The 18,366-nt window shown below is 45.7% G+C and overlaps 2 protein-coding genes across 13 annotated transcripts in view; one reads left to right on the forward strand and one right to left on the reverse strand.

Annotated features, from left to right (window-relative positions):
* Positions 1 to 14,716, reverse strand: part of COPS7B (COP9 signalosome subunit 7B) — a 28,073-nt gene extending 13,357 nt beyond the window's left edge. For 2 of the 11 annotated variants that reach the window (XM_010354571.2, XM_030916359.1), the window contains exons 1-4: positions 14,506 to 14,716; positions 7,715 to 7,892; positions 4,668 to 4,743; positions 2,134 to 2,222 (exon numbers count right to left, since the gene is read on the reverse strand). In XM_010354571.2, coding sequence (XP_010352873.1) covers positions 2,134 to 2,222; positions 4,668 to 4,743; positions 7,715 to 7,876 — 327 coding nt within the window. In that variant the 5' untranslated portion in view covers positions 7,877 to 7,892; positions 14,506 to 14,716. Of the gene's footprint in view, positions 1 to 2,133; positions 2,223 to 4,667; positions 4,744 to 7,714; positions 7,910 to 9,901; positions 10,838 to 14,162; positions 14,393 to 14,505 lie in introns of those variants that run through there. The other 9 variants (XM_030916360.1, XM_030916358.1, XM_010354570.2 and 6 more) reach the window with 9 other exon arrangements.
* The window catches only part of PDE6D (phosphodiesterase 6D), a 65,458-nt gene continuing 61,799 nt past the window's right edge, over positions 14,708 to 18,366 (forward strand). For both annotated transcript variants that reach the window (XM_010354575.2, XM_010354576.2), the window contains exon 1: positions 14,708 to 15,326. In XM_010354575.2, coding sequence (XP_010352877.1) covers positions 15,277 to 15,326 — 50 coding nt within the window. In that variant the 5' untranslated portion in view covers positions 14,708 to 15,276. The remainder of the gene's footprint in view (positions 15,327 to 18,366) is intronic.

Raw genomic sequence — 18,366 nt, forward strand, 5'->3', positions numbered from 1 at the left:
ACTTACAACCAATACGAATTCCCCAACAATAGTTCTTTATTGGGCTGTACCAACATTCTGCATGACTCCAAGACTCCAGTTTTCTGCAAATCCTTTGCCACATCACTACTAGTTTGAACATTAACACAATGATCAAATCTGTAGAAACAGACACGAGGAAGATACATACAGAGAGGAGAGCAAATATACCTAGAAGGGTTTTCTATGGCTAAAGGCATAGATATCCATGGGCGGTCGGTGGACTTACAATGACAGGTTGCAGAAATGAGGAAAAGGGTCACTGTTACTTCTTTACTACATTTGAGAAGTCCACAATCAGGACAAGAAAAAAGGTCAGGTCCTCATTTCCCAACAAAATAGCCCTCCCACCTGAAATGCTAGGCTGAGAATCAGAAATGTGTCATTAGATCAGATAAAATGATTTCAGCAACTGAAATTGCAATCCAAGAACAAGACAGACCAAGTGCAGTGGCTCACACCTGTAATCCCAACACTTTGGGAGGTTGAGATGGGAGGATCACTTGAAATCAGGGGTTTGAGACCAGCCTAGGCAACATGGTGAGAACCGTGTCTCAATTTAAAATTTTTTTTTTAAGTTAAAAAGGCCGGATAGGTGGCTCATGCCTATAATCCCCACACTTTGGGAGGCCGAGGCAGACAGATCACCTGAGGTCAGGAGTTTGAGACCAGCCTGGCCAATATGGCAAAACCCCGTCTCTACTAAAAATACAAAATGAGCCGGGCATGGTGGCAGGCGCCTGTAATCCCAGCTACTCAGGAGACTGAGGCAGAAGAATCGCCTGAACCCAGGAGGCAGAGGTTGCAGTGAGCCAAGATCACACCACTGCACTCCAGCCTGGGTAATAAGAGCAAAACTCTGTCTTCCCAAAAAAAAAAAAAAAAGAAAGAAAGAAAAATAATATTTATCTCTGAAGCTCAATCATGGAGGGGAAATGCTAAAACCAAATTTTTTAAAAGGCATAGTCCCACAGAAACTTAGACACTTAGGCTGGGATTAGACAGAGAGCCAAAATCAACTATAAATTAACTAAATCTGGACCTTCATTATTAATGGCTATGAGCAGCTGGCTGCAAAGCTTCTTCTAAATCAACTGTGGGAGAGGACTTAGAGGTATAGGGGAGTGGTTGGTATCTTATACAAGGTTAGGGTCTAAAGTTAGCATATGAGGCAAAATTCCAATTAGTATAATAACCCTTGAAAATCCCAGAGAAAAGCAGTATATTAAAAATCTAACTGGGCATGGTGGCTCATGCTTGTAATCCCAGCACTTCGGGAGGCTGAAGTGGGTGGATCACCTGCGGTCAGGAGTTCAAGACCAGCCTGGCCAACGTGATGAAACCCTGACTCTACTAAAAAATATAAAAATTAGCTGGGCGTGGTGGCAGGTGCCTGTAATTCCAGCTACTCACGAGGCTGAGGCAGGAGAATTGCTTGAACCTGGGAGGTGTAGGCTGCAGTAAGCCCAGGTTGCACCACTGCCCTCCAGCACGGGTGACAGAGCAACATTCTGTCTCAAAAAAAAAAAAGAAAACTTTAGTCGGGCAGGGTGGCCCATGCCTGTAATCCCAGCTACTTGGGGCTGAGTAGGGGAACTGTTCAAACCTGGGAGGCGGAGGTTGCAGTGAGCTGAGATCACACCACTGCATTCCAGCCTGGGTGACAGAGTGAGACTCCATCTCAAAAAAAAAAAAAAAAAAAAAAAAAATCAAATCTAGCTAGTCCAATATAGCAAGTTTTTCCTCCGGGATGGGCACAGTTCACTGTGCACTGAGCAAGAGATAAAGTTATTAACTTGCCTTGAGATGCCTTGCTATTTGAAAAATGTGTATCTTTACCAGCAGTCTCCCCTTAACATGGCAAAATGCTCATGCCACATGCAGCACCACAGCATGCCAGGACTGAGACCTGCTGAGTCAATCACCGCTGGGCATACTTTTCCTGTATGGAATGGAGAGTACTTGTCTACACTATTTTATCTTTTCCTCTGTTGAGCAAATTTTATGCATTTATGATGTGACTCTCCTATATGCAGCTAGGACTTCCCTCATTGATGCCAATGAGACAGCTGACTTGGGATGAGGAGGAAGACAAGCGAGGGCTCAGGACCGTACCTTCATTCTTGATGCCAAGCTCACGATGGTAAGATGCTTCAGCTTGTTCTGCTGAGCTGTGCTCAGTTCTGGCAGGCTCTCCTTGTTGGCTGCTCAGTCCCACCCACCACAAAAATCAAGACACAAAATAAAATTAGGATTTCTTTTATGGAATAAGCTCAACAACTCCCCAAACCAAATCTACTACTGAATCACTATCATGACTTTGCACTTATTCATTTGGCAAATATTCCTGTCTTCTTTGGAAGACTATGTACTTCCAAAGAAGAAAAGACTCAGTTTCTACAAACAGAGTTTAGTCTCCTAAAAAGTAAACAAGCAAAATGATGTGGCAATTATCTTAATGGAGTACTATTTGTGCCCCTTGTGACATTCCGCTAAGTTAAACATATCTTCATCGAGCATCTGTTGTGTGCATGCTCTGTCCTGAGAAGAATCAAGGATGAATAAGACGGGCTTTGCCAGTGCTGCTGCATGGCACAGCTCCAGGGCCACCAATCACCTAGAGGTGTGCAACTTCATGGCCCTGGACTTGTCCTCCGTCTTACAATCAGATGCTTCAACAGCTACAAATGCAAGGCAGAACTACCAGAAGAAAGGTACAAGCTACCAGAAGAAAGGAGACGGAGGAGGTAGGAGTAAGAGAAAGAGATGAAAGGGGAGGGGGAGAGAGAAAGAGAACAGTATCATTTGGGAGGTACGGAAGATAAAAGGAAAGAATTCATGGACGAGATGGAGTTTGAGTTGAGCCTCGAGGAAGAGGCAAAATTTCAATAATAACCATAAATGATAATAACAGCAAGGGCAGCAGCTGCAGCAGCTAACATAAATAGCAAGCTTTATGTCTTACGGATCACATAGATCCACACATACATACACACATCCAGTTCATCTTAACAACAACCCCACAAGATTCCAAGTGTCCTCAATTCCTTAACCATAATTCTGGATTCCAACAAACTAAATCCAAACTGATTTTTTTTTCCTTAAGCATGGTGCTGAAATTCACCTGGTGAGAATTTTGGACCTGAACGGAGACAGGCTTTTTATCCCACTTGTTTCCACATTCCTCTGAAAATGTTCCATAAAAAGGCATGCGCATATTACCCTTTTAACGTCCCAAAAATTCTAAATTCTGAAACATCTAGCTTTAAGGAATGTAGGTAAGGAATAATGGACTTGTATTGTCACTCCCATTTTACAGACGAGGAAATTGAGTTGCATAAGATTACTTAATTTGTCAATGAACACACTACTAGTAGAAGTGGAGCCAGAGTGGCTACACGCAGTCTGGTAACAGAGTCTTTGCAATGCTGCCTCTTTAGTAAGCGAGGACAGAAAAACAGAACACACTCCCTAGAACAAAGGGAAGGTCAGAAAAAAATGTGGTGTACCAGGAAGTGGCAAACTGTCCAGTCTGAGAGCCGTACAAAGTAGAAGTGACTAGGGAGAAAGAAGAAGTCAGGGATATCGTAGAGAAGACCCTGAGTATTAGGCTACTGTCATACCATTAAAAAAGGGTAGGAAAGCCAGAAAAAAATGGTTTGGGTAGAAGGTAAGTCAGTGTTTGGACACACAAATACCTCATCCTAATATTTAAGATTCAATGACTCAAATGTCCTACAACAGAAAATGGGCTAAGTAGATTATGAAATATTAGGTTATGAAATATTAAAAATATTACAAAGACTTAAAACATGGATAAATGTCTATAAGTGGGAAACAAGCAAGACATAAAACTATATACATAGTTATACCTATGTAATACAAAACACAAACTTAAGGGGCACAAAAAAGTCCAGCATCCAAATGTCTGATGGAAATACAACTATGACAGACATTTATTTATTTGTTTGTTTGACAGAGTTTGCTCTGTTGCCCAGGCTGGAGTACAGTGGTGCAATCTCAGCTTACCACAATCTCTGTCTCCCAGGTTCAAGCAATTCTGCTGCCTCAGCCTCCGGAGTGGCTGGGATTACAGGTGCCCACCACCACACCCAGCTAATTTTTGTATTTTTAGTAGTGACAGGGTTTCACCATGTTGGCCAGGCTGGTTTCAAACTCTTCACCTCAAGTGATCTGCCTGCCTCGGCCTCCCAAAGCACTGGGACTACAGGCATGAGCCACCGCGGCCAGCCTATGAGTGACTTTTTAAAAATCTATTTTCCAAATTTTCTTCAATATGCTGGTATTATTTTTATATTTAAAATGTTGAAATATTCTACAGGTGGGTATTCTGACACTTCACAGCACTCCAAGAGCCCTACAAACACCAGTCCTCAAGAATCTCGTCTGGAAAATAAACAAGGGCTACATTTGTGGATGAGCACACACAGTCCCCATTTTACCCACTAGAATATAAAAGGTGAGAAGGAAAATTCCCTTTGTGAGGTCACCTACCACGCACAGCAAAATGGGGAGCCAGGTCAAGAAGTCTCCCCACTACGCCATGCTTTATCTCTCAAACCTTGATGGACTTCCAAACTGAGCAACATAATTAAGACAAGTCTTTTGAAGGATCTTCATCAACTCACCTATGTAATCTGGGTATGTCCCATAGGCAAACAGGTTCAACAACTGCAAATAAGCAGCATTAGCTCCTTCCGCAAGCTGAGGAGGAAAAAAAAAGTTCACCACAGACCAAACTGTCTACCAATCACTGTAGTGTTCAAACAGAGGACGGGTGAGCATGTGTCAAAGATGCCATGGCTGTTTATTCTGTACTATTTGATTACTTGGCCCCTGGGGTCTCTTTCAACTCTGATTCTTTGGGAAAAAATAAAGAAGATTATTAAAGCCCCAAACTTAATATCTCTCCCTCAGGAATGTTTTACTTTCTACACAGCATGCCCAAGGAACTGCTTTTCTCTCTCACACACATACAAAGCATTAAGCATTGGAAGGAGTTCAAATCTTCTCAAGATTCTGTTTGCATTAAAACAAAGACTGCAGCAGCCGTATCTACATACTAGCTTGGTAGGTATGGCATGAGCCACCACCAACCCAAAGTGAACAAAGCTCAGGGTTCGTTCCAAGTTTCAGGACTACATGTGGACTATGAACCCTGGGAGAGACCAGCACATCATAGGGCATGACAAAAAGCCAGGCTGGGACAGAAAAACCAGTGTATCAGTCTGCTCCAAATCAAAATGTTCATTAAAATTACTTATTCTTCACTGATGCTGATGGCAAAAAGCCACGTGTAGAAGAAAAACGAAAGAGCCACTGTTCTGCCTGGAACTTCTCTGCTGTCAATTACGTTAACTGGTGGGTTTTTTGTTTTTTTTTTAAATCACAAACGTGCTCCTGTTACCCTTCCAACTTACCAAGCCCAGTAAACTCTAAACAGGACTAGCGATACTACTCAATTTTAGCCTTTAAAAAAATAAAACTTCCAAGAAATGCATCTATAATTTCAGATCACTGAAAGGCAACCAGCATATTCTCAGCTCACATAAGGAAAAACGCAATGTATGGAGAGATAAAGGTGGTCTGCTAAGCACCCTATGGAGAACTCCAGCATCCTAATACCTCAGGCTACTTTCTCAGGTTACCACAAACCTCCTGAAGTCCCTGAATCAGAAGGGGAAGAAACCTGGTAAAGACCATCCAATCTAGCCCCCACTTTTCAGACACATAATTAACAAAACTAGCCGGAAAAGAGTATTTTCTCCAGAGCAGATACTCCAACACTTCTCCCCCTGGCCTAAGTCAATAAAGTCTTTCTGGCTTTACTTTCCAACCATCTCCTCTTAGCCAATCTTCCACAGTTACAAAACAACTACTTGGCATATTCATGCAGGCTTTTCATGAACCTGAAGGAACATATTACCCTTTGGTTCATCTCTTGTGTTGAAAAACGAACCCAGTTCTCTCAAATCTTCTTCATAAAACTCATTTTATTTTCCACTTCTGGCAAATTAAATTTTTATTGAAAACCTACTGTGTGTCAGGCTATGTATTCAGCTCTAAAGAAACAATGTTGAGCACTACAGACCTCCTCATAGAGATTACAGTTTGGCAAGCAAGCCTGACATTAAATAAAAATTTACAATGAAAAAGTAAAAGTGGCTCTTCTCATCTCTGACCATCACAGGTAGAGGAGTCGTAAGTGGGCACCTGAAATGGCTGTGCTGTGGGGAACTGCTGCAGTTTCCCCATCAAGAGGAACAGGTGGACACACAGCTCCGAATCCAACAACCTGAAGGCCAGCAACTCCTTTGGTTACAACTAACAGATTCACTGAAACTCCTGTTAAAACTGACTGTGGGTGTGGAGCCAACAGCAAAGGTGTTGTGGTGGTCATGAAGGTGATAAACTGTCTAACAAAAGCAAACCTCCTCCTATATGCAAATAGCCACCACCAAGAACTGCAGGGCCACTCTCAACAGCATCCGGCACATGCTCCACAAGAGGTACCACCACCCAGATCGGTGCATGGCAGCCTTCCACAGAGCCAGCACCAGCCTGCAAAGCCAGAAGCCTGTGACGATGAAGAGGAAGGGGACCTGCCCCACTGATCCATCAAAAGCTCCTGAGTATGACCCTCCACCCCACAAAGCAATAAAGATGCTCACAGACTTTTCTCAAGTAAGTGAATAAATATAAATAAATAAAAATGTTCAAAGTGGGAAATAGAGGTGGAGAAGTATAGATTGCTTTACATCTCTTTGTTCCTTCTGTTCAATGGATCTTCTCATTTTTGAGGCACAATTACCAAAACTGGATACCCAAGGTTTTAATAACAAGCAAGCAAACAAGTAAAATGAACTATGTCCTAGCTTTTCATGTCATATCTAACATATTTGGCATAGCACTGTCCTTTTCCACAAGAAAAATACACTCCTGGCCGGGCGCGGTGGCTCAAGCCTGTAATCCCGGCACTTTGGGAGGCCGAGACGGGCGGATCACAAGGTCAGGAGATCGAGACCATCCTGGTTAACCCAGTGAAACCCCATCTCTACTAAAAAAAAATACAAAAAACTAGCCGGGCGAGGTAGCGGCGCCTGTAGTCCCAGCTACTCGGGAGGCTGAGGCAGGAGAATGGCGTAAACCCGGGAGGCGGAGCTTGCAGTGAGCTGAGATCCGGCCACTGCACTCCAGCCTGGGCCACAGAGCGAGACTCCGTCTCAAAAAAAAAAAAAAGAAAAATACACTCCTATTCATGTCCATTTTATGTTCAATAGCAGTAAGTTTCTGCTGTGTGTCCCTGACCAATCCTCCTTATCGATAATTCACTGGAGGTTTCTTGTCCCTAAGAATGCCTGAATCTACCCCTTTTAAACATCAGTGCTTACAGCACTACTTTTGTAATTTATCAGGATCAACTTAACTTTTTTACTATCTTTTAGATTATTATTAGCAACAATCTAATTTTACCCAAGTTAAGATAAAAATACTGGATAAAAGGAGCCAAGGACATCCTCTCAATCTCTTCCTCTGCCCCACCAATTCCCATCCCTCTCTCAATAACCTACCTCACAGGTTCACAATACTTCAGCATTGAAATTCTTTGGAAACCTGGAGAATTACAGAGAGTCTTAGAACAAAGACAGAGAAATTGTTTGAAAGCCGTTCTTACCTCCTGCACGTTGGCCAGCTCCAGAAGTTCTCCAAAGACATACACTCCAGGAGCCTCTAAGACCTGGCTTATGAGAGCAGTGAGGGCTGAGCCACTGGTACCTTTGGCTAGTAAAATAAACTGCTCCAGGAGGTTACTTGAGGGTTTCTGTTCCCCTGCCATCCTCTGGCCTTGAAATCTGTCCAAAAGAAAATTGTGTCATTCTTCCTTCTCCTTTGCAAAGTCTATGCCTAGTTAGTGCTGAATCAAACACCAGAATACTTTAATTTTATAGTGTTGACAAAGAAAATCCAGGCCAGGTGCAATTGGCTCATGCCTGTAATTCCAGCACTTTGGGAGGCCGAGGCGGGTGGATCACCTGAGGTGAGGAGTTCGAGACCAGCATGGCCAACATGGTGAAACCCCATCCCTACTAAAAATACAAAAATTAGCCAGGCTGGTGGCGGATGCCTGTAGTCCCAGTTACCTGTGAGGCTGCAGCACGAGAATTGCTGGAACCCAGGAGGTGGAGGTTGCAGTGAGCCAAGATCGCGCCACTGCACTCCAGACTGGGCAATACAGCGAGACTGTCTTTTTTTTTAAAAAAAAAAAAAAAACAGTTCCTGAGTCCAGATGCAATTACCACCTTGGGAGATGGGTGGAGTTCAACCTGGAGTTAAAAGGATCTTTTACTAAATTCTGGTGTTTGAAACACACTCTGTAAAAGTCATTTCACTTCCACCTGCCCCTCCTCCAGAGGCAACACCTTCTAAGTCCTTAAACCTGACCAGGACCTAAAGAAAAACACAGGAGTTTCTCAGCAGCTGTTTTATATCCACCTCGGTTACACATTCTGGTTAAGAAATACAGGATACTACCTATACACAGAGGCACCAGATGTAAGCAACAGCAATCAGTTACAGCTCCCACTGTGTTATCAGAATCCCATCTACAGTCAGACAGATAAGGAAAACAAAAAACCAAACAAGAAAGATGTCTCATTTAATCAAGTTAGGTAAGCACAGGTAAAGGGAGACATCATTTTGGAAAAAAAAACAGCGACATACTCAAACTAAGAACATGCATGCTGTGTAAGACCATGGGGGAAAATCCCTGTATTCGGCCTCCTCCTGATAGGACATTTTAACCAAACGTGACTTCAGAATGTGTAAAAAAAAAAACTCAAGAAAACAATAAAAAGATTTGGGAACACAGTGAAAATATTTTATCAGCACTCCGAAGACATTAAGTATAAGAGGGTCCCTCAATTGTGTAATCTAATTACACGCTGAGTGTACAGGAGTTCCAGGTAAGATTTCTCCTCTAAGAATGATACATATTACAGCAGCGTGACAAAATGAACGAAAGACGGTATAGTAGAGTGGAGCAAAGAACAATTCGAAGAATAGTTTGGTGAAAGAGAAACTAAGTTTTGTGTTGGCAGGCACACAGAATAGTTACCCTTTCACAGTATTAGAAAAACAAGTATGTCGCCTCACTCAGGGTTACCTAAGAAGGTCCGGCCAGACACAGAAAAAAAAGTGACGTGCTGGGGAACAACGGGTTTTGAGGAGGGAAGGGAAAGGGAAAACAGAAGAGAAGAGGATAAGAGGAAGAAGGGAAGGAATAGGGAAGAAAGGAGGGTCGGTGACGGTCAAGAGAGGAGGAGCGAAAAGGTCCTTCCAAGAGGACCCGTGTGAAGAGACAGATAGGGATCTCTGCCAAGAGACTGAATGTTAGGAGGTGGGGGTGGAGAGCGGGTAGGGAAATGGAGAGAAACTTGTCCCTTCAAAAGATCTCGGCTTAAGGAGCAAAGCCTGTGGGCGCAGAGAATGTAGAGATGGAGACAGTCGCTTTCTTCTGGAGTGGGAGGCCAGAGGCTATGCACAGAGCGGAGAAAAATTCCCGTCAGGGGAGGGCGCTATTTGGATGGACCGGAGTGGGGCAAACGGCAGCGTTTGGGGATGGGAAAGCGAAGGCAGCCACAGCACTGATGCTGAGGGTCGCAAGCTGCAGCAGACCTCACGGCGTGCGGTATGCTCCAAGCAGGGCCGCAGGCGTGGAGTGAGGAGCCGCAGGGCGCGCTCCCCAAGGCGGGGGCGGGGCGGGCACGGCCGCGGGCTTCCTTGGCGGCGGGTACTAAGCCGGATCGTCTGGCCGAGCCTGGAGCGCCGGCCCCGCTCGGCCCACCCTCTCGCTAGCTCCTACCTGTCCGAGCCACCTCTCGGTCCTCTTAGTCGCTGGCTCGGCCTCCCGGCGCCTGCCCGCAGGTTGTCAAGCGTCCATGATCACCCCGGCGTCCGGCGCTTTTCTGCCTCCGCCGACCCGTCGCCCGTGCAGCTCCCCCGGAAGCCTCCCACCGCTGCACTCGCGTTCCGCCCACACAAGGTTCCACCCGCCGCGTCTACTCTCTTAGACCTCCGGTGGGGAAGTGGGGATGAGGGGGCGGAGAAGAGGCTGCAGCCCGGGAACCCGGCGGGGACGGGGTGGCTAGGCGCCCAAGGAGAGGAATGCGGCCTAGACGGTACTGCAGCCCAACCGTCGCCATCGCCCTCCTGGGCCCCACATCCTCCCCTCAGGCTGCATTTTCTCTCTCAAAGATAAAACAAAGTTCTTCCCCTCAAAAGCTCCAATGTGTTAAATGCTATGAGGAACATATGACAACACTTTGGAAGCACAGAAGACAAGAGGTTGAGGAAGAAAAAACAGGCAAAAAGGGGAGTAGTGCCCATTGTCACAGAGGTTTGCACTGTGCAGCATATACTGATGTCAAAAAGAAACCCAGAGTGGTTTGACCCCAGGGTTTTCAAGAGTGAGAAATGAGGGGTACAGAGCTGGAGTCAGGTCATCAAGGGTCTTGGAATCCACATGCCAGGTACTGGGGAACTACTTAGGCTTTTTAAGCTAAGAAGAGGTATGAATAATTGCCTTTTTAGAGTGGTCATGCTAGGTGCTTTAGGAATGGATTGGATGTGGAGAGAACTGGAGGCAGGGAAAACCTCCGGTGAGGGGACCGATTTATTCTAGATAAGACATTGTGAGATCTCGAACAAACGTAGTGGCAACTGCTGGGCGCGGTGGCTCACGCCTGTAATCCCAGCACTTTGGGAGGCCAAAGCAGGCACATCACCTGAGGTCAGGAGTTCGAGACCAGCCTGGCCAACAAGGCGAAACTCCGTCTCTACTAAAAATACAAAAATTAGCCGGGCATGGTGATGCACTACTAATCTCAGCTACTCTGGAGGCTGAGGCATGAGAATTGCTTGAACCCAGGAGGCGGAGGTTGCAGTGAGCCGAAATTGTGCCACTGCACTCCAGCCTGGGTGACAGATTGAGACTCCATCTCAAAAAGACAAACAAAAACAAAGGGAGTAGCAATTGGGGTTGAAAAAGACGGGACACTGTTGGAGACATTTAGACTGTAGAATGTAGAATCTATAAGACTTGGTGACCAGCTGAATATAAGGAGGGGGGGAGCATAACACCCAGGATTCTGTCCTGGGAGGCCAGAGCTGTCTGGAGCTGGTGTTAAGTGAACAGGGCTATGGACGAGGAGGGACAAATATGGGATTGAGAGGAAGACAACAGAGTTTAGTTTGACTTCATAGAAATTCCAGCAATGCCTCTACTTCCTCCAGAATAATGTCCAGACTCCATGGCTGCAATTTGGACTTAGTATTTTGGGTTTCTTCCCTTAAGAGACGGAGTCTTACTCTGTCACCCAGGCTGGAGTGCAGTGGCACTATCATAGCTCACCTCAGCCTTGAACTTCTGGGCTCAAGGGATCCTACCACCTCCACCTCCCAATTAGCTAGGACTACAGGTGCGGGCCACCACACCTGGCAAATTTATTCTGTTTTTTTTTTTTTAGAGATGGGGTCTCGCTATGTTGCTCAAGCTGCTCTTCCCTGATCTCAAGTGATCCTCCCACCTTGGCTCCCAGAATGCTGGGATTACAGGTGTGAGCCACCATACCCAGCCCATGGCTGCAGTGAAAGCCCTTCAAAGTGTGCCTCCCTCCTAAGTCCTCTAGCTTTGTCGCACCCCACCCCCTTCACAGTCTAAACTCCCATGCCCCGCACAACTTATACCATCCCTCTCAGACACCAGGCCTATGCTGAAGCTTACTCCTTTTTGGAATGCTCTTATATTAGCCTGTGAAAAACCTACCAACTCTAAAAGCAAGGATTTCTGAAATCCAATGCAAAAAACACTAACCATAACAGAAAACATGGAACTATTGCACTATGTTAAAATTAAGAATTTCTGCTTGGCAGATGCAGTGGAGTACACCTATAGTCTTACTATAGCTACTTGGGAGGCGGGGACAGGAGGATCACTTGATCCCAGGAGTTCGAGTTTGTAGTGGGCAATGCTAGTGCCTGTGAATAGCCACTGCATCCCAGCCTGGGCAACAGAGCAGAGACCCCACCCCTCAAAAATATAATTTGTTTCAAAAGTCACCAGTAAGAGAGTGAAAAGACAAGCCACGCCTTGGAAAAGATATCTGCAAAGCATGTATCAAAGAACTGCATATCCAGACTGTAAAGAACTACAAATCAGTAAGAAGACAGCCCAATTTTTTAAAGTTGGGAAAAGAATAGGCACTTCGGCCGGGCGCGGTGGCTCAAGCCTGTAATCCCAGCACTTTGGGAGGCCGAGACGGGCGGATCACGAGGTCAGGAGATCGAGACCATCCTGGCTAACACGGTGAAACCCCGTCTCTACTAAAAAATACAAAAAAACTAGCCGGGCGAGGTGGCGGGCGTCTGTAGTCCCAGCTACTCGGGAGGCTGAGGCAGGAGAATGGCGTAAACCTGGGAGGCGGAGCTTGCAGTGAGCTGAGATCCGGCCACTGCACTCCAGCCCGGGCGACAGAGCGAGACTCCGTCTCAAAAAAAAAAAAAAGAATAGGCACTTCAGGAAAGACAACGTTCAACTAGCCAACAAGCATATTGAAAGGTGCCCAACATAAGGAAAAACGTAAATAAATACCTTAATGAGATACCACATTCAGCCAGAATGGCTACTGGCTAACACGGTGAAACCCCGTCTCTACTAAAAAAATAGAAAAAAACTAGCCCGGCGAGGTGGCGGGCACCTGTAGTCCCAGCTACTCGGGAGGCTGAGGCAGGAGAATGGCGTGAACCCGGGAGGCAGAGCTTGCAGTGAGCTGAGATCCGGCCACTGCACTCCAGCCCCAGCGAGAGTGAGACTCCGTCTCAAAAAAAAAAAAAAAAAGAAGAATGACAACAAAAATCCTGTGTTGACAAGGATAAGAGGCACCTAGAACTCTCTCATATTGCTGGCAAAGGCATAAATTGGTACAATCATTTTGAAAAACTGGCAATGTCTACTATCACTGATCATGTGCCTACCCTCCCTACACAGGGGCAATTCCTCTCCTAGAAATGGGTGCAAGTGTCTACAAAAAAGAAACATGTAAGAATGCTCACTACAGCTTTGCTAGTAATAATCCAAAAAATAGCAACGCAAATGCCCACCAACAGTGGAAAGGTAAATTGTGCTATATACATACAACAGAATACTATTCAGCAGTTAAAAGGCTACACACAACAGATGAATTTCACAAAAATATTGATAAAGTAAAAAAGCCAGACACATACTGTACATACTGTATTATTACATTTAACTGGAATTCGAGAACAGACAAAACTGATCTCTGGTGATACAGTCAGAGAGTGATTATCTCAATATGTAAGGAGGTAATACTGATTGGGAAGGAGCACTAGGCATGCTAGAAATGTTCTATATCTTGATTTGGGTAGTGAGGACAAGGGTGTATACCTATGCAAAAATTGTTCCCATACTGTATGTCACATCTCATTAAAAAAAAAAAAAAAAAAAAAAAAACTTTTTTAACATGGAAAAAAACTTCAAGTCCAAATGCCACCTTCTCCATTAAAGTTTTGCCAGCTGCAATGAACCTTTTCATCAGGGCCTCCTTAGCATTCTGATTGTCGTTTCTTTATGCCATTTTATCACACTCCATCTTGAATCTCAGTGGAGTCTCCTTATTTCCCTAAATAGATGTTTATCTTCCTGGTGGCAGTGACCATGTCCTTCACCTTTTACCCACTCAGTGCCTGACAAATAACAGGCTGAAAAGATATTTATTGAATTACATGGAAGAAAAAATTGGGTGAGTTCCCAGATGGGTGAAAGAGGGGACAGGCAGAGGAAGGAAGGCCAAGAGGACAGAGGAGGTTTCCAAGGGAACCGTGGCTCACACTGCAATTTTACCTACTTCCTGAAATCACATTAAATGTCACCTTGAGTGGCAAAAAACAAAACACCAAGTCCTACCTAGGCTGAAAATAAATATCACACTCCCTCACTTGAAAGAAATCCACCAAATAAATGCTACCTAATTCTGGGTGTTTCAACACTGGATAGGAAAACTGTTCAAGGAGAATAATTCACATTGCCATGCTGCTAAAAATATCACCTCCTTAGTGTGGTGCAAAGAGTCCAGACTGCAAGTCAGCCGACTTAGGGCTGAATTCTAACTCTGCCCGAACTTGCTGTGATCTGTGGCCAATCCCTTCGCCTCTCTGGGCCTCAATTTCCTCGTACGTAACAACAGGGGGTAGATTAGCAAAGTCCCTTTATGTTTTGATATTCTGAGTATACAATCCATAGCTCTCCCGGTCCAAAGCAGGAATACAGCAAAAACCCCTGAAAAACACGTAAAAGGCGCCTCAGACCAACAAACAAGCACGATTTGAAGTAGTCATTTTGTTATCTTTCACGGTTTAATCAGTGTTTTTGTTTGTTGTTAGCAGCCTTACCATGATTTGCAGAAGATGTCTGAGTTCCATGTAAACAGAAGTTAACTCTCTGCGGGCTGTCATCTTCTTTTGACGGTGAGAAGGGTCTTCCCGCTGGGTTTCAAGTCTCGGGATTCCGAAACCACCAACTCAGCCGGCGGGTTTGTGAATTTGCGCACACTGCGCGGCACACTGGAGTCTAAGTTACAGAGGAACTGAGTGCAGAGGATGCTGGGATTTGTAGTCTCCGGACCTCTTTGTGGTGCGCTGGGATCTGTGGTCCCCCGAGTGCGCCGCTGGAATGCTGGGAAATGTAGTCTCTGTCGCGTAGCACAGTGCAACCAGCTGCCGCCTCAGATGGCTAGTGTGCTCAGCTGCGGAAGCAGGTCCCTAAAGCCTGTGCAGATCCGAAGCCAACACTCCGCTGGGACAAACTCTAGGCAATAACACCAGATGAATATTGTGTCCTATGGGACTTCCCGGGGAGGGCCCTTCCCATTGACGTTAACAGTCCCCCTGCGAAGCCGCAGCGCGCTCCTACTGGCTGGTTGGGATGCCAATCGCCAAAGCTGGCTTTCCATTGGTTCCAGGAGGGCATTGCGAGGCTAGGGGGAAGGAGAAGGGATCAGGAGCGGGAGCTGAGGGGAGAGAGAGGCCGGTCCTGGTCTGGCCGCTGCGGCTGCTCGCCCGAGGTCTCCAAGCCGGGCTGCGGCTCCATCCTCGGCTCCTGGGCACCGTCTGCGAGGCTCCGCCGACCAGAGTGAGAAAGCCGCGGGCGGCGAGCGCCGCATCATGTCAGCCAAGGACGAGCGGGCCAGGGAGATCCTGAGGGGCTTCAAACTGTATCCGCCCGGGAGCGGGGCGGGGCCGGGAGGACTTGGGAGGCGGCCGCTCACTGAGGAGACTGGCCGGGGGCGGGGGCCGCGCCAGGTGGGCCCCACGGAATAAAGGCCGCGGGAGGGGAGAGGAAAGGAAAAGCGTGCCGAGCACCCGGCGGGACCAGGCGCGAGAAGCGCCCCCAGGGGCGTCCTGAGGGAGGAAGGGGACGTTGATAGGAGCCCCAGGGGGTGGCGGGTGGGGACGGAAGAGCCTGGGGTACGGGGCTGCGAGAGGTGCCGGGCGTCGCAAACGCTGTCGGAGAGACCGGCTGGGTTCCAATCCCCGGCCGGGACCCAGAGGCCGGGAGGGGGCTGCGGCCCGCAGGGAAAGGCTGAGGGGGCGCGGTGGGCTGATCTTGAAGCCTAGAAGCCTCTTTGGCTATAAGCGTACCCGGGGAGCGGGGAACAGTGACTTGGAGCGGGCGACCTTGTGCGGGACAAATACCAGTGCTTTTAAAACTCTCTCAGGGCCCCCACCGCACCGCACCGCACCCCCGTCTGGTTTCCACAACTTCTCTTCCAAACTTGTGGCTTCTTCCAGGGCTGGAGTAGTTGGGGGAGGTGGGGAAAGAGAAGTCCAAGATCAACCTCGTCTTAACACTCTTGGCGTTCTGAGGCATTGGTCACTGCTTCCCCCTCAGCGCCTCAGTTTCCTTTCCAGCAAGATGAAGACCATAGGCTTAGGTGTGGGGTGCCTCGCGCTGGGGCTCCTAGCCGAGGTGTCTGCTCGCTCCTGTGGGTGCGGTTAATGCCTAGCTGTGGTGGAGCTGTCCAGCAATAGTGTGATGTCGCTGGGGCCACGGTAGGATAGAGTGGGGTAGAGAAATCATTGCCTCGGGCCTGTTGTGATGCCGCCTTTGCAACCTCTCCTCAATGTGGTAAGGAAGCTTTGTGTTTTCGTGGAGTGTGTTAGTCTGTCACCATATGATGCAGATGAAAAAATGCAAACTTATATATTCAAATTTTCCATTCTCCTGCCGACTTTAATCTCTTCATACATCCTGTCTGTAATCTATAGTACGGAACGTTCTTAAATTGCTCCCTCAGTGAAAAGGTAGTCACCACTTTAGGGCTCCTTCCTTGGAGGTTTAGTAAAGCACTGTTTTCTTGATATTCTGTTGTGTTTTCACAATGTCCATGTCACCCTTGCAAACTTTAATTGCTTTGCTATCATCAGAAACCAAGTTGGTAATACATTTTAGACCACAGTGCAAAAAGGAAGTTTTGGATGTACAAGTGAGATATTTCAAATGAAAATTGATCTATGCTTTTAAAAAAAAAACCTAAAGGCTGTATCACCTTTGCACACTACCATTCATGATAAACTTTCAGTACTTTTATGTAGTGGTTTAGTGGCAGCTTCTTTTATAGCTCCATGTGCCTTTCTGTGTTTGTTTCCATAATGGAGCATATAGGTATATAGGGATGACTGAAGTGCTGGAAAAGCTATGACGTGAATTTTATTTTTCCCTCAAGTAATTTGTATTATTACTTAACATGTAACAATGTAATAATATTGTTACTTAACCTGCTGTGTAAGCAGTAAACCAGAAACTATGGAGAATTGAGAGCTTTCAGAAGCAACGTTTTCATCTGATTGGAAATACCATATTGCTGAAAAGAAGAAATACCTTTTTAATGGCTTTTGAACAAAGCAGAAAAGTTTGAGCTTCTCACCTTCAGTCTTGGCTCTTGAACCTGTTAAGAAAGAGGATAAGAGACAAATACAGAAAAGAGTTTCAGAAGGCAGAATCTGTGTCAGCCCACTAGAAGGAAAAGCGAATCAACCAATTCAGTGATGTTAGTGCATCCAGAAACAGGCTGTCTGGGAAAGCTTGACCTGAGCTGATTAAATCCTGAAGCACAAGGGAAGCAGCCACATCAAAAAGTTAGCATGAGAGCAGTGGCGTGCTCATCCTCTGGTAGCCTTTATTGGGCATTTGTGGAGTAAGAAAAGAAAAGCAGGAATGTTAAGATATGCTACTACCTTCAGGAAAAAGTAAAATTAATGTTTTAGTAAGAAACTGACTATTGTCCACCTTTTATTGGGTAAATAGATTTTCTGAACTTTCAGATTATCTGTTTCTGTAAGAATAGTTTATCACTACAAAAAGAACACCATTATGTTCTCCCACCAACAGTGTTGATAGTACTCAGTTTTCCACGTTGACTAGGTCAGTCTTTTTTGTTTGCCAGTTTGGATAACAAATGATATATTGTTTTAATTGGTATTCTCCTGGGGTCCCTAGATCCATGAAAAGGTAATGTAGCATAGTGGTTAAGAGCTATACTGGACTATGTCGCTATACTGCCTGCATTGGAATTCCAGCCCTGCACTCCTAGTTGTGTGTCCCTGAGCAACTGCTTCAACCTCATCTCAATTTTCTTATGCGAAAAATGATAGTGTACTACCTATCGCATGGGGCTTTGAGAGTAAATGACTTGATATCTAAAGCATTTAGAAAAGCACCTGGTCCACAGTAAGCCTTATGCTTTAGCTAGTGTTATTCTTGTTGTTATTAGATAAGTTGCACATCTCCTCTATTTGGCCATTTCTTTTTCTTCTGTAAATTGTTAATTTTGTTTTTGCCCATTTTACTATTAAATTGTTTATTTTTCTTATTTGTAGATATTCTTTACATATTGTATTATCAATCCTTTGCATATTATATATTTTGCAAATATTTTCTTTCAATGTATTGTCTCCTTTTTTGTTGAACAGAATTCTAAAATTGTCATTTCAAATTTATTTTATTTGTTTGAGATGGAGTCTTGGTCTGTTGCCCACATTGGAGTGCAGTGGCACAATCTTGGCTCACTGCAACCTCCGCCTCCCAGGTTCAAGCAATTCTCCTGCCTCAGCCTCCTGAGTAGCTGGGATTACAGGCACATGCCACCACGCCCGGCTAATTTTTGTATTTTTAGTAGAGACAGAGTTTCACCACGTTGGCAAAGCTGTCCTCAAACTCCTGACCTTGTGATCCGCCTGACCTCTGCCTCCCAA

Source organism: Rhinopithecus roxellana, chromosome 14 (genome assembly GCF_007565055.1).
Source record: "Rhinopithecus roxellana isolate Shanxi Qingling chromosome 14, ASM756505v1, whole genome shotgun sequence".
Taxonomy (NCBI): domain Eukaryota; kingdom Metazoa; phylum Chordata; class Mammalia; order Primates; family Cercopithecidae; genus Rhinopithecus; species Rhinopithecus roxellana.